Source organism: Nylanderia fulva, unplaced genomic scaffold, assembly GCF_048542155.1.
Source record: "Nylanderia fulva isolate GAGA-0341 unplaced genomic scaffold, ASM4854215v1 Scaffold11, whole genome shotgun sequence".
Lineage (NCBI taxonomy): Eukaryota > Metazoa > Arthropoda > Insecta > Hymenoptera > Formicidae > Nylanderia > Nylanderia fulva.
The window spans coordinates 2,097,668-2,115,000 of NW_028189302.1; the positions used below are offsets into that span (position 1 = coordinate 2,097,668).

At 29.6% G+C, this 17,333-nt stretch overlaps 1 protein-coding gene across 4 annotated transcripts in view; it reads left to right on the top strand.

Moving 5' to 3' along the window:
- Window positions 1-17,333, top strand: part of LOC114931552 (glutamate receptor ionotropic, kainate 2) — a 191,613-nt gene that overhangs the window by 59,864 nt on the left and 114,416 nt on the right. For all 4 annotated transcript variants that reach the window (XM_029303673.2, XM_085486235.1, XM_085486236.1 and 1 more), the window contains exon 4: window positions 15,356-15,607. In XM_029303673.2, the coding sequence (XP_029159506.2) occupies window positions 15,356-15,607 (252 nt within the window). The remainder of the gene's footprint in view (window positions 1-15,355; window positions 15,608-17,333) is intronic.

Below are 17,333 nucleotides of genomic sequence, written 5' to 3' on the forward strand. Positions count from 1 at the left end.
CGAGGGTGGTATTAGAGATCGCTGCACAAATTCTTGCCGTTTTGTATATATAGAGTTACAAAATTATCGGCCCTTTTTGCATTTGTGAATAATATTTTAGAAATATATTTAGGCCAGATGTTTGTAGAATAATGATTACACACGTGGATGTGGATTCAAAAATATTCATTTTATTCTTTAACTATAAAAGAAGAATATTTTGAAAATTACTTTTTGCTCGAAATATATTTTTGCACTGAAAAGCACCTATTTCATTCGAATAAGTATTTATTTCAATACTGCCAAATGAATCATTTATTTGAAACTAATAATATTTATTTGATATAAGAAAATCCTTTCCAAAACAAATACATATTTATTTGTTTCAAATAAATGATTCATTTGGCAGTATTGAATTAAATATGTATTAATTTAGTCATTTTTAAGTGTAGTTATGATATTATTATTAATGTTTGTTTAATGTAAAATAATAATAAAATATAGAGAATGATATAGAAAAATAGAAGAATAATAAAACGATGCGGAATAATATTTTACGATACAGAATTTTACAATAACGTATTAAAGATTTATATAAAATTTATAGTATAGTCTAATAATATTTTTGATAACAAATGGCCACTTTTGGCCCTTGCATTAATCCGTGGAAAACTCACTTTACTAACTGCGAGGGTGGTATTAGAGATCGCTGCACAAATTCTTGCCGTTTTGTATATATAGAGTTACAAAATTATCGGCCCTTTTTGCATTTGTGAATAATATTTTAGAAATATATTTAGGCCAGATGTTTGTAGAATAATGATTACACACGTGGATGTGGATTCAAAAATATTCATTTTATTCTTTAACTATAAAAGAAGAATATTTTGAAAATTACTTTTTGCTCGAAATATATTTTTGCACTGAAAAGCACCTATTTCATTCGAATAAGTATTTATTTCAATACTGTCAAATGAATCATTTATTTGAAACTAATAATATTTATTTGATATAAGAAAATCCTTTCCAAAACAAATACATATTTATTTGTTTCAAATAAATGATTCATTTGGCAGTATTGAATTAAATATGTATTAATTTAGTCATTTTTAAGTGTAGTTATGATATTATTATTAATGTTTGTTTAATGTAAAATAATAATAAAATATAGAGAATGATATAGAAAAATAGAAGAATAATAAAACGATGCGGAATAATATTTTACGATACAGAATTTTACAATAACGTATTAAAGATTTATATAAAATTTATAGTATAGTCTAATAATATTTTTGATAACAAATGGCCACTTTTGGCCCTTGCATTAATCCGTGGAAAACTCACTTTACTAACTGCGAGGGTGGTATTAGAGATCGCTGCACAAATTCTTGCCGTTTTGTATATATAGAGTTACAAAATTATCGGCCCTTTTTGCATTTGTGAATAATATTTTAGAAATATATTTAGGCCAGATGTTTGTAGAATAATGATTACACACGTGGATTCAAAAATATTCATTTTATATCATTTTATTCTCTAACTATGAAAGAAGAATATTTTGAAAATTACTTTTTGCTCGAAATATATTTTTGCACTGAAAAGCACCTATTTCATTCGAATAAGTATTTATTTCAATACTGTCAAATGAATCATTTATTTGAAACTAATAATATTTATTTGATATAAGAAAATCCTTTCCAAAACAAATACATATTTATTTGTTTCAAATAAATGATTTATTTGGCAGTATTGAATTAAATATGCATTAATTTAGTCATTTTTAAGTGTAGTTATAATATTATTATTTTAATGTTTGTTTAATGTAAAATAATAATAAAATATAGAGAATGATATAGAAAAATAGAAGAATAATAAAACGATGCGGAATAATATTTTACGATACAGAATTTTACAATAACGTATTAAAGATTTATATAAAATTTATATCAAACTTTTTTGTCTAATATTTCATGTTAAAATTTTTTTCCACAAATAAATATTAATAACAGAACTTAATTAGCTCTTATTACCTTTTATATGTATATATAAAATTTATAGTATAGCCTAATAATATTCTCTCTGCAAAAACATGTTACGATTATTGTTGACGATAAAATATGTCGGGATAATCGCTGAGCAACTACATCGATCTCGATACATCACCCCAGGTCGCTCGTCGGTTCTCCCTTGGCAAGGAAACTCGAGACACTCTCCTTTACAGCAGCTTAAATCTACTGCATCTCGGGAGAATGCCTTGGCAATGACCCGGCAAGACCTTTTTACGAGCGCGGAATAATTACGAGTCCAAGTCCGGCTGTTCACATTTTCACGTCGTGCTCCCTCATAATAACTCAACTCGCTTCTACTTAGCCCCACTTGTCACGATCCCTCGTTAAGGGATCGCAGCAGTTGTTTTAATATTTTTTAAATAGTACGTCGTAATTTTTTCACGAGGGCGAAAAGTAGATTAACGCAAGACTGCTTTCAATTTTTTAAGGTGCTGCTTCTTATGCATAAAATCCTAAGGATCCATTACATCGCACGATAAAATATCCTTCTGTTAGAAAAATGTATTCATTCACAATTCAATCTAGAATGCCACGTTAGAGCAAAAAATTTTTCTATTATTTATATCTTATTATTATTATATATTTTTATTTTCTATTTATTAAAAAAGATTTAGTTAATTCTTATAAGTATTTATTTCAATACCGCCAAATAAATCATTTATTTGAAACTATTAATATTTACTTGATATAAGAAAACAAAGAAATATTTATTTGTTTCAAATAAATAATTCAGTATATTAATTTAGTCCTTTTTTTCAGTGTATTTATATTAATATTTCTGAAGGAATATTTTTTCGTGTCATATCGCCATATGATAATATAAATGAAATCTAAATTAGACAAATATATTATTTTATATTTTTATTTTCTATTTATTAAAAAAGATTTAGTTAATTCTTATAAGTATTTATTTCAATACCGCCAAATAAATCATTTATTTGAAACTATTAATATTTACTTGATATAAGAAAACAAAGAAATATTTATTTGTTTCAAATAAATAATTCAGTATATTAATGTAGTCCTTTTTTTCAGTGTATTTATATTAATATTTCTGAAGGAATATTTTTTCGTGTCATATTGCCATATATAATAATATAAATAAAATCTAAATTAGACAAATATATCGCCTCCGCGTTTAATTAGTAATAATGTAAAGACAGTCTATATTTAAATCCTAAATTTTACGACTGCTTCATCCTGTCTCGTTTTCTGTGCGTGAAACTCGTAAGATAAATTCACACGAGATGCTAATCGGTCTGATTACAGGACGGCACTTAAATGCAAGCTCGCGAATGCTCTCGCGCGACGCAAAAAGCACATAATCGCGCGTAATGGCTCCTTTTTCTACCCCTACGTCGGGCTTTATCTCCGACGTTCTCGCGCCATTGATTTAAAACGCAGCCGCCCTTATCTCGCGAAATTAAGAAGAGCGCGCAATCCCAGATAGTCGCCTCGCGACTTAGATTCATCATCGCGAGCAAAGGGAGGAAGATAACTCTCGTGGCCGGCGGCCAAACTCGTAACGTATCCGAGCCTCCGCGAAGATCTCGACGGGTTTTTTTTTTCGGTCCGACGACGCGACGTCGACGAAAACGGCGAAGTAGATCCGTGAGCCGAATGGATCCTCGTCGAGGAAGGATCGAGAGGGAATAGCCCTTTTCGGGCTCTCCATTGTGCAGATTCCTTGCCTTTTCGATTTATTGTCGGAAAATTCGGGCGCGCACAGGATCCCGAATCCTGATATACCGAGAATCCTTCGCGCCTTTTTGTGCTCCTGTCCGGAAAAGGACGTTAACTTTGATCGCGCGGACGAGCGGATCCGAGGAACTTATTCCGAAATGAGAAGGAAGCGGGCTGGTTTTCTGTGATCCGATCTCCTTCGGATCCTCTTGAGATGTGTGATTGATATCAATTCGTTCGAACTGACAAGAGAGAGAGAGAGACGTTTTTTAAAAGGGCCGGGTTAACTTTCGTATTTCTCGACGTGGACGACGTCGACGTCAGCCACAGAAACTTTTTCGACAGCGCGCTGTCATCGTAAACAAATTCAGATTACGATTGGCTGGCTGGCTCGCCTCCACCGCTCGCTTTCCTCCTTTTATTTTTGCCGCGTTTCCGGACGCCCTTTCCTCCCTTTCCAACCATCATATATTTCACCCTACACAATTGAAAAATGTCTGTTAAGTTTAATAGATATCGCAAACGGTCCACAGAAAATTTTGTGTTAATTTAACGTAATATGTTAAGCGGAGACGCAAATACTGTGTTAATATTTTAACACAAAATAAATGTAAACCTTCAAGTAAATTAAAATAAATGTAAAATTAACATAGTTTTAATGTAAAAATTAACTAAAAACTTAATTTAATATAATTTAATATATTAATATTATAATATATTAATATATAATTTAATTTAATATTGATATGTTAAATGGAGACGCAAATACTGTATTAATATTTTAACACAAAATAAAGATAGTTTTAATGTAAAAATTAACTAAAAATTTAATTTAATATATTAATATTATAACCCTCATATATTTCACCCTACACAATTGAAAAATGTCTGTTAAGTTTAATAGATATCGCAAACGGTCCACAGAAAATTTTGTGTTAATTTAACGTAATACTTTAAGTAGAGACGCAACTGTGTTAATATTTTAACACAAAATAAATGTAAACCTTCAAGTAATTTAAAATTAATGTTGTGTACAATTAACATAGTTTTAATGTAAAAATTAACTGAAAACTTAATTTAATATAATTTAATATATTAATATTATAATATATTAATATGTAACTTAATTTAATATAATATTGATATGTTAAATGGAGACGCAAATACTGTATTAATATTTTAACACAAAATAAAGATAGTTTTAATGTAAAAATTAACTAAAAACTTAATTTAATATATTAATATTATAACCCTCATATATTTCACCCTACACAATTGAAAAATGTCTGTTAAGTTTAATAGATATCGCAAACGGTCCACAGAAAATTTTGTGTTAATTTAACGTAATATGTTAAGCGTAGACGCAAATACTGTGTTAATATTTTAACACAAAATAAATGTAAACCTTCAAGTAATTTAAAATTAATGTTGTGTACAATTAACATAGTTTTAATGTAAAAATTAACTAAAAACTTAATTTAATATAATTTAATATATTAATATTATAATATATTAATATATAATTTAATTTAATATTAATATGTTAAATGGAGACGCAAATACTGTATTAATATTTTAACACAAAATAAAGATAGTTTTAATGTAAAAATTAACTAAAAACTTAATTTAATATATTAATATTATAACCCTCATATATTTCACCCTACACAATTGAAAAATGTCTGTTAAGTTTAATAGATATCGCAAACGGTCCACAGAAAATTTTGTGTTAATTTAACGTAATATGTTAAGCGGAGACGCAAATACTGTGTTAATATTTTAACACAAAATAAATGTAAACCTTCAAGTAATTTAAAATAAATGTAAAATTAACATAGTTTTAATGTAAAAATTAACTAAAAACTTAATTTAATATAATTTAATATATTAATATTATAATATATTAATATATAACTTAATATAATATAATATTGATATGTTAAATGAAGACGCAAATACTGTGTTAATATTTTAACACAAAATAAATGTAAGCTTTAAGTAATTTAAAATAAATTTTGTGTACAATTAACATAGTTTTAATGTAAAAATTAACTAAAAACTTAATTTAATATAATTTAATATATTAATATATAACTTAATTTAATATAATATTGATATGTCAAGTGGAGACGCAAATACTGTATTAATATTTTAACACAAAATAAATGCAAAACTTCAAATAATTTGAAATAAATTTTGTGTAATTAACTTACTTTTAATATAAAAATTAACAAAAAATATGTTTATTCTAGATTTTACGATTCCCACTTTTATATTATAAAACAAAATATCAACATTTTTCCCGTAAATTTTAATAGAAATAAAAATAGATGCGCATTGTATTATTTTTACATCTTTTTTCAGTTGTTTTAATAATTTAATATTTCATATTTTTTAACAAGAAAACACAAATTTTTCTGGTTTCTGTTCCGCGTTTACGAAAATACGCTGTTTTCCCTCTTTTATATCGACCTCCCTTTTCAATTTACTAACATCCGAGACCAAAAGCAGACACTGCGTCCTTGAAACACAGAGAACGTCGACGTCGCCCTTTGTGTAATAACGATACGATTCGGCCATTACTCGGAATTTCTCTCTACGAGACCGAAATCTCGGATATGGATTCTGGCGAATGAGACATCTCTCGAGCTTATCGAGTTGAAGTTCGAATTTGCCTTTACGAATTTACGCAAAGGACGACGATAAGACCGACAACACATCTCGCTCGGAGAGTTAACGGATTAATGAACGAATCGCGAGGCTTCCATCGCATCGGAGGTATAGAGAGCTCGAGTATAAAGCCGAGGATAATGTAATATATTTATTGGCGCAGCCGACAAATTGGATTTTCCGCGTCGCGGTTCCTCTTACCGAAACTGTATACACGGTTCGTTTGATTCGCCTCGAACGATTCCGATCTCGAGGATAATCGATAGGGGACTTTAAAGTGCCAATTATTGGTCCTCGATCGGCGATGATATAATTACTAATGAAACAAGTGAACAGGGTTCAGAGGTTACTCTCTTACATTGTCATGCATATATAGTTACCGGGGAATCAATCGACGAGGACTATATACAGGGTGTATCTAAATAAGTGCGAAAAAATTTAGGTGATGATTCCTTGTCGAGAAATAAGGGAAGTTTCTTATATAATATAAACATATGCTCTTATATATCCCTTTCTGAGAAGTTTACACTTTTTTAAAGAGGGTAAAATTTTTTAAAGAGGTAAAATTCAAGTTTTTATTTTTTTTTCTTAAATTTCAGACAAATTTAAAAGATGAAACTTGATGGATATTTTTCACTAAGAAAACGGATATTTATTTATATTAAAAAAAAATAAAAATTTAATTTTTACCTCCTGCTAAAATTTTTAGCACTTATTTAGATTCACCCTGTACATGTACGATTGATATAACTGTTCTAGCAAGACGGGATCGAATTAGTTTCGCGGTAATGAAGTGACGCTATGGCGGAAACTCGGAAACTCAAGCAGTGTCCGAGGGAAACCGCAGGGAAATAAGATTCGATTCGATTGATTCGACTCAATAGATTACTTTGACAGATCGGAGACAGGATTTGACATTTCGCAAATAACACCCGATTCGTCGCATTTTATTAACGCCTTTATCAGTTTACGGTAGCCAACTACGTATAAATTTATTTTGAATAATTATGAAAATATTTTAAGAGTCTTAATTTCGTCGGCTCGAAACATTTCGCGCAAATTGAATCATTTCAAACGTAACCGCGGCTTGTTTGTACGTATGAAAAGCGAAATGAATTTACCGGAGCTCTAACTGGATTTTTTTTTATATAAACGATATTATAGTTCTTCCGCGATATAAATTCCGGGTGATTGCAAAATTACGTTCTCGGGTTGGATTTTGATTTTTTCCTCTCGTCATAGCGATAAAAGTCGCGGGCTACAGAAAGCAGCAATTCGGTGACGAAATTCCGAAACCACGCGGATCCAGTCGCAAACCGAATAAATTGAATTCATTTCGTTCCGGATGACAAATGTGGTCGATCGATATAGTGCGGAACGACCGCAGTCGCATACGTTTACATTGCGTTTCGGATCTTTAATTACGTGACGAGATTTCGCGTGTTTGCACCGTACCGTCGTAATTATTGAAATATTTTTTTTTTTAATAGACTATTTCTGGATGTAATCCTTGAACCAGATTTTTTCCAAACCGAAAAAAAATATAACATACGTGTATACGTTCATGTGTCAATTAAAAATGTAGAAACTTAATATTGTAGAATATAAAATGTTTTTACTTTGAAAATTTAATTTCTTGAAGAGAAAAAAAAATAGATATGTATATAATTGAACAATATATTCGTATTAATTATTTATTGAATTGATAAAAGAATTTGCCTCGTTTTTGAGATAATGGAATTTGAAATTATTGTCAAATATTTCGAAAGTCGTAAAAAAGAGCTATGCTTCACAGCGGACGAAACTAAAAGCACTTTATTTCATCTCTGAATTTATGGTTCAACGGTAAATCCAATTTCGTAACTCAAGTTAATAACTCAATTTCTACAAAATATGCCGGTTCTGTGTGGGTTTTTATATGTTAACGAAAATGTAAATATATTTTCTTTATATATTTTTAAAAATAGACGGAAATGACCGTGCTTTTTTTTAAACTAAAAATAATTACGGAAGTATAGTAAATACTGACAAATAATGTCGAATCTATTGTCCTTTTCCTTCCCCGTTTCTTTCCTATCTTGGTTTATATCCTTCAAGTATGTTTCTCGATCCAGAGGCTAACCGGACACGAAAGTAATAAAACGTCAAATTTTTATTTCTCGTCCTGATCGACGCGAAAAATATTTGTCTGTGCGTAAACATGTGCGACGATATAGAATTATTTGCGAGGAAAATACAAATAATGATTTTTTTGCTACCCTATAGATGTATCCTTTTTTCAACTATTATACAACTTGCAAAATTGAATTTATTTTTTTATATATGTATGAGTCTATACTTTAAAAAATTTATGATAAAATTTTGGACAATATTCTTACTTATAATTTGCATATGTCACATGTAATACAGATAATATTTGGGAAATTAAAAATACGATGTATATTAAAAAATATATATTACTTAAATACGAATATATTTATATTATATAGACATATATGCGTATAAAATTAACAATGGACTGTGTTGTTAAATAGCAATTACACGATTAATTAACTCTCTTTGAGAATTTAGCTCTAGAGATATTTGGATAATAAAATTTTGAGGAAATTCGAGCTCTTTGTACGAATCTATAATAGTTTAATTGATTAATTTTCTATATAACAAAGAAATTAAATATAAAAATATCAACAATGTGCTTTTAAAATGATTATTTTCCGATAAAGAAATATATTGATATTGCAAAAAGCTCTTGCGAAATTGCAACAATTGCATGAGCAGAAAAAATATTAATACCCGTGTAACAATATTAATACAAGAATCGAGAGGAAAATAGGAATAGTTACACATTTATATAATCCAATATTTGTACTCCTATATATATATATATATATATAGTACAAATTGCGTTATATTATTTTTTTACGAAACACATAATACAAACGTCAATACACATCCAGACGCAGCAAAGTGAAAGGAAAACGGGAAGAAGAGTTGATGGATCGGGCATCATCGCATTTATTTCTTATCAGTCTCTTTGGTTCCTGCATTCTAGCGTTATATTCGCCATTATACATTTCCTTTTCTGCGCGCGCTAGTTGTCCGCTTCCATTTTTCGACGTGCATTTTATTTCCTTGCTATTCAGCTGCCCACGTAACGTTCCTTTTACTTTCCGCTTTCTGTCCCATTTGCTCTCATCTCAATTCCCATCGCACACTATTCTGTTCGCTGTTCTTTCCTCCTTTCTCTTGACAATAACGGGAGACACGGTTGGATTGAAAGGAAATCGATTGTACGGATATTAAAAATGAAAAATAATAATAAAAATGCGATATGCCGTTTAATCTGAGAACGCTCGAAGAGCGGACAGAAAAAAGAAATCCGATTGATTAAAGATTTCCTCTCGAGAGAAAGGCGCGAGTCTTTTTAATATTGAAATTTTTCAAGTCGACATTTTTTGTCGATGATAAATCGAGATTCTCGACCAATCAAAAAAAATGTATGATGAAAAAAAAAATATATATATGTATATGTATAAAGCGGTTCTCTCTGACATTTTTTGCGGGAATGTAAATTCATTTTATAAACCAACGATCACAAGGGTAATCTTTTCTTTTTCCTTTATTTTTATATTCCGCGTTTTTATATCGCTAGACTTTTTTACTTTATCTTTCTATTTTCCAACGCAATTTTTTATTTCCTCGCATTGTATTTCAACTATCCGTTCTCGCTTGAAGAACAAAATGGGATTTATTTTGAAAAGGAATCGATTGTACGAATATTTAAAAGAAGAATAATATACATCGCGAAAACACACACAAGTTATGAAAGAAACATGAGTGGGAAAGGTAGAGATTGAATTCGATTTATTATGAACGTATTTCGCACTGAGAGTTGTTTCTCTAGAAAAGTAAAGTGCTTTAAGGAAAAAAAAAACAAGAGTCTAAAGAGAAAAAGAGGAAGTTGAGGCGCGTGTGTTGGACTAACGATCACCCCATTAGGCAATGAATTAAACCTCGTTTAGTTTCAAAAGAGAAAGAGAGAGAGAGAGAGAGAGAGAGAGAGAGAGAGACATTCGTTTACAGCCAACTTGATTTTTTTTTATATTCTGCGCCGAGTACGAATCGGCTGAAAGTTTATTTTGGCCTTAGCCATTTACCTTTGCGTATTTCCCGCTACGACTTTAATAATCTGTGCAAATTTAACGGTCGAGCAGGTTGAGAGGCAAAGCAATAAGCCGCGTTCAAAATATTGATATAGGTACCGTAAACGCAAAATCAATATATCGAGCGCACTGTAAATTAAATAAATTCATTTATGTATATATATGGGCGAAGTATGGATAATCTCTTGCAATTTCAGCTTTACAAATCGTTTTACAAATTACGATATCTTTGCGTCTTTAGATATTTTTAGTGTAATAAATCGACACGACTTTATATGTCAAAGTCATAAAACAAAATTATTTTAAATTTTTATAATTTTAAATAATTCTATTATTATAAAAAAATAGTATTAGTTATTATACTTTTATTTTATTTTTCGTTTTTTAATATTATTTTTAATGTATTTTTTGTAGTATTGTACACTTGATAAGGACCACAATCACATAGTCGAAACGTCGTGAAGATTAATAAATTGATTTTTGCTAGTTTGGTCGATTATTTGATTTTTCTATAAAAAAAATGTTACAAAAATTATTCTTTAATTTATCTATAATAATATTTGCAATATATGTATAATATCTTGTATATAAATAAATTAATAGATTATAAATATTATTTTACACAAAATCATTTTGTGTAAAATAATATTTATAATCTATTAATTTATTTATATACAAGATATTATACATATATTACAAATACAAGATATATATATATATATATATATATATATATATACAAGATATTAAAATACATAAAATATATAAAGTAATATATTTTAATATAAATTTAAATTCAATAGCCTAGATTAATTGCTCTTTATAATATATTTATTATTATATAATATAAAAATTATTTTATACAAAATAAATATAGAAAAATTTTCTTGTATCTAATATCTATATCTGACACTTAGATTAGATATCAATCATTATAGAAACCGTAAAAAAAAATATTTACAGGGATACCTACGATGTCTTTCATTAAATGCAAATTTGACAAGCACGCGCGGTTTATTCAATATATATATATATATATATTTCGATCAATTTGAGCTTCAAGCGATATTACCACCCTGTCCCATCCCCCGAGGTAAAATTTCATTTAACCAATCGCGTTGACCATCTTTGCCCCGCGGTTTTGTATTACCGCGTCCGAGCAGAAACGATACGCGGTAAAGAACGAGATCGTCCGGATTGTTGTAATCCGCGTATAATGACGGCACTATCACGACGTCGTAGTCGGTGGAATGATAATGGAACCTCCAAAAACCCATTATCTCGCTGCGCGAGAAGCCATTATTCGCCGGCTCTCCCGTTGATCTTTTCCACTAGTTTCCTTGTGTGATAACTGGACGTGAGGCTCTCCGGCTTAAATTACGTCGGCGTATCAAAAATGACCCGACATTCTCGGAAAGAGATCATCGCGAATAATTCGTTAATCGTGGTGCGTTTTCCGTTTTTACCTCGACCGAACGATTGAGATCTGATATTGTATAAATATAAAATATGATAAAAAGGGCTAATAAGAATCAGATATAGATATCAGATACATGAGAAAATTATTTTTAAATTCCGCTATATTTATTTTGTATAAAATAATTTTTTATATTATATAATAAAGAATATATTATAAAAATATTATAATAAATATATTACAAATATTATTGTAGATGAATTAAAAAATAATTTTATTGCATCTGATATCTGTGCCAACGCTTTATTTACGGTTTCTATAATGATTTATATCTAATCTAAGTATCAGATATAGATATTATACGCAAGAAAATTTTTTTATATTTATTTTGTATATATAAATAATTTTATATTATATAATAATAAATATATTATAAAGAGCAATTAATCTAGGTTATTGAATTTAAATTTATATTAAAATATATATTACTTTATATATTTTATGTATTTTAATAGCTTGTATATAAATAAATCAATAGATTATAAATATTATTTTACACAAAATCATTATACATATATTACAAATATTATTATAGATAAATTAAAAAATAATTTTCTCACATCTGACATTTGTGGCAACCCTTTATTCACGGTTTCTACAACGCTTTACATCGAATCTAAGCATTATATCCTGCAACAATAACATTTACTATATAATAACGCAACAATAACATTTATTATATAATAATAAATATATTATAAAGCAATTAATCTAGGCTATTAAATTTAAATTTATATTAAAATATATTATTTTATATGTTTTATGTATTTTAATATCTTTTATATAAATAAATCAATAGATTATAAATATTATTTTACACAAAATCATTATACATATATTACAAATATTATTATAGATAAATTAAAAAATAATTTTCTCACATCTGACATTTGTGGCAACCCTTTATTCACGGTTTCTACAACGCTTTACATCTAATCTAAGCAACAATAACATTATTGAACGTGCATACTCAATTCGAATCGCAGTTCAAGTTCTCCCATCGCGACAATCGGCACGTTGCATTTCGCGCGGCAACTTGGCGAAGCGTCCTTAACGAAACTCGCTGTTCGCGGCGCTCGATCTAACTAATGTCGTCTTGTTGCTCGGACGCGCAAGTCGGAAAATCAATTTCCGTCCGCGCAACAACGTAAATTAACCCGGCCAACGTAACGACGGCAAACGGGAGAACTATATATATTATATGAGGGTTCAAGAGGGATGAAGAAGAAGACGATAAGAGATAGAGAGAGAGAGAGAGAGAAATGTTCCTGAACTGATGGAGGCTAAACTCCGATTCGGTCGGTTTAGACAACCCGATGCGGCAACACTTGGAGAACTTGGCGGGAGATAACTCGACCGAGAACCGGAGTGTGTGCCAAGGCGACTTCGGTCATTCTGCACGTACGACGACAACAACCCTCACTTATGCTCGCGGCTAGTAGTGGTAGCAAGTAGTGTGTCCTACATTTAGCACGGCGTTAATGCGGCGTTAGCGTCCGTCCAGAGGACAGACCTCTCTTCCAGGGATTATCGACCGTGACACGGGCGTCATTATGTTCGCGTTACAACGTTTTCCGGTACCTTCCAGGAAAACGTCGCTAATTTTCGAGTTAATCGGTTTCCTCTTTCTCATTCGGCGGAAACGGACGGAGGAATTAATATTAATTGCGTGGGAGGGAGAAAAAAAAGGGATGGGAACGTTAACTCGATTGTAAACTAATAGCGAATTAAGGAGCGTCATTACCCGCGATAATTAAAATTAAAAGTACTGCTCGTTCAAGAGAGTCGGCTTGAATTATCGCTCCTGGATTCAAACTATTGCGATTGAATCTATTGTTGCGTTATGTACACATTTTGTGATCATGATCATCGATATAATAATTATAATTAATATTTTACCAAAAATCAATATAATCCATCAACATTGATTAAAATAATTATTAATCATCCTATATATGATAGGTTTACTAAGAAAATGAATTTTATATGTTTAAACTTATTTATACTAAATTTCAATATCTATTATATCTTCTCCATTCTTAAGTGCAACTTGTCATTTAAATGGTAATTTATTAATTCGAAAAATTTTGGAGATTTTTGATGCAGAAAAGTTTTTTCAATTCAAATTCATCGATCTCAACATCATTATGAAAATTGTTTCCATCTAATGAATTTTAAAGTAGACCTAAACAGATGCAAATTTAATGGGACAAAGCTCGGAGAATAAAGCGGATGAGATAAGACTGACCACGAAAGCTCCAGGATTTCGACCTGAGTTATTTTAACCATATATGGTCGAGGTTTGGATCATTTAGCAAAGTCACATTTTTGCGATTAATGAAGGCAAAAACTCATGGTTTCTCAAACGAACTGATCAATTATCTATAATGAATTTTTTTCTTATTTTTAATCAACTTAATATATTTGCTGATTAGTGTTTGCTCTTATCTAAATAAAATTATATTGACAATCATCTAGATGAAATTTTGGCGTCATCTTTTCTTTATATAGATAATAAAAATATGTATTATCTGCATCTTACAATTAAATGAAAAAAAGTATTATTTAGAATAATTTTCAGATAATTTTGGTTTCAAATCATAGCACATAAAAATATTGAAATAGTAGAACTTAAGTAGTATAAGCGATAAAATCTTATAAATAAAAATATGAATACATACATTTTTATATCCCTTTTATAATTTACATTTTTTTATAACTGCCTTTACATAAACAGTCTTAAAAATTATTATCTAGAAAATTATCAAGATGAATTACCGTATAATTTTATCTTTTATCTAGGTATATTTAAAACAAAATCATCTTTATTTTATCTAAGATGAATTTAAAGCATTTTTTTATAATATTTATTTATTTTAATACTCTCTTATCATAATTATTTTCTTATTTTTATTATTTTTATTTATTTATTAATATGTAATTTATATTTAATTCTTATTAATATACACGAATAAAAAACGAGTTAATAAAGAGATAAGGTCAGATGCAGAAATTTACATTTTTTTTATAACTGCGTTTACATTAGCAGTCTTGAAAATGATTATCTAGAAAATTATTTAGATGAATCGCCATATAACTTTATCTTTTATGTAGACATATATTTAAACTTATTATATAATTTTATTATTTAGATGAATCACCATATAATATTATGTAGATATATATTTAACACAAAATCATCTTCATCTTTTTTAACATGAATTTATCTCATCCTTATCTGGATAATTTTAAAATCATCTAAGCACAACCCTGATAAATGAACGCGCGTTTATCATTTTTCTTTATCCTTTTAGCGTGCCAGCAGGTCAAGTACGGCGTCCAGGCGGTTTTCGGACCCTCGGATCCTATCCTGGGTCAGCACATACACAGCATCTGCGATGCCCTCGATATTCCACATCTCGAGGCCAGGCTGGACCTGGACGCGGAGGCCAAAGAGTTCAGCATTAATCTCTATCCCGCACAAAGTCTGCTCAACATCGCTTATCAAGACGTCATGGAGTTCCTTAATTGGACCAAGGTGGCGATCATCTACGAGGACGATTACGGTGAGCGATAGGAGATTTAATTCGATTGATAAACGCAATGGTAATATGCTATTTGAATTTCTTCCGCTCTATTCAATTGACGCAGCCATTTCAGCATAATCAAATAAAATTGCAGAAATTTAATTTTCCTTCCGTTTTATTTTTTTATTAATTTTTACCGAAAACGGTGCTCGCGTTTAAAAGATGCTGTTTTTGCCACAGTAGGGTGTTTTCTTGTCCCCGTTCAAATTTTTGTGTTAATTGAACTTAAATATTAAATTATTAAAATTTCTGAAAATAGATATAAAAATAACACATTGTTAAAAATTTTTGTCTTAAATATTTGACACATTTATGTGTTAATTTAACATATTGTTGTTATATTAATTGAACTTAAATATTAAATTTTTAAAATTCCTGAAAATAGATATAAAAATAACACAATGTGCATTTATCGTTAATTTTATACAATAAATATATTCTGTTTTATTAGGTGACAAAATTTGAAATTTACAGAAAAAAATGATTTTTTATTTTTTATTTTATAATATGTATAAGTGGGGAAGATAAAATCTAAAATTAACATATTTTTAGTTAATTTTTACATTAAAATTGTTAATTTTCCACAAGGTTTATTTAAAATTATTTGAAGTTTTGCATTTATTTTCTGTTAAAATATTAACACAGTATTTGGATCTCCACTTAACATATAGCCATATTATGTTAAATTAACACAAGAATTTCCGTGGACATGTAATGTGTTAAATTTAACACATATGACACATTTGTTGCGTAAGAACGCATTTATTCGCTCTTGCTACTTTTTCTCTCTCTGCACGCGGAGGAGCATTTGTCGAAATCAGTATTACACGCTCAGTAAAGTATTTCGGGACATTTGATGCGTGCTATCGTAGGATCGCGTTAATGGTGCATTTGTAGCCGTAAATAAATGAAAATGCGTCGTAGAACTCACGTTTCAAGCAGGTAAATAAAAATAACGCGTACGTACTGTGACAAATTTTTCGAGAGAACGCACTTTTCTCTTTATCGCGAACGAGAAAATTGCACGTATTCTTATCATCTATTCTCATTGTCGAGGGTTAGCGATATCGAGCCGCCTCTCGAATTTCTTGGATTGCGAAGCAATGCGTTTGTTCCAAAAAAAAGTCAAAGATAAATTTAAGAGGAGGTATTCTTTTTTTCGCTCGAATTTCTCGCGTTGAAAAAAAATAGTAAGAGAGCGTCAAATGAAACGATTCGAACGGAGGTCTCGTCTGAAATTCTCGCCGGCGTAGAGTCTCGATTTGAAAATCCTCTGAACTCCAAAGTGAGTATTGTACAAAGAATTCGCGTATATATACAGTGGGCAAAAAGAAAACACATACATCCCGCTCTTTCGCGCGAAATTTAATACCTTTACCTAGTCGAGAAAGCGACGCGGAAAGAAGTGAGAAATAAATACACAGCGATAAATGTTTTGAAAGATTTAGCCAGATATGAAGTGAGATTGAATTCGTCCTTTTACGGGAAAGAAACTCTCTTCATGATTTTAATTAATTCGCATAATAGATTTATTCCAATAATTTGAAGACGCTGCAAGCATTGCCTAATTTAGATAAGTGACAGATCGAGTGTGTTAAAATTATCAAATTAAAGGGAGAATTTTTCGAAGAATATAAAGTGTTATCTTTTAATATATCTTAATGTAAAATGTGCGCGATAATTTTTTAATTAAACTTAAATTTCA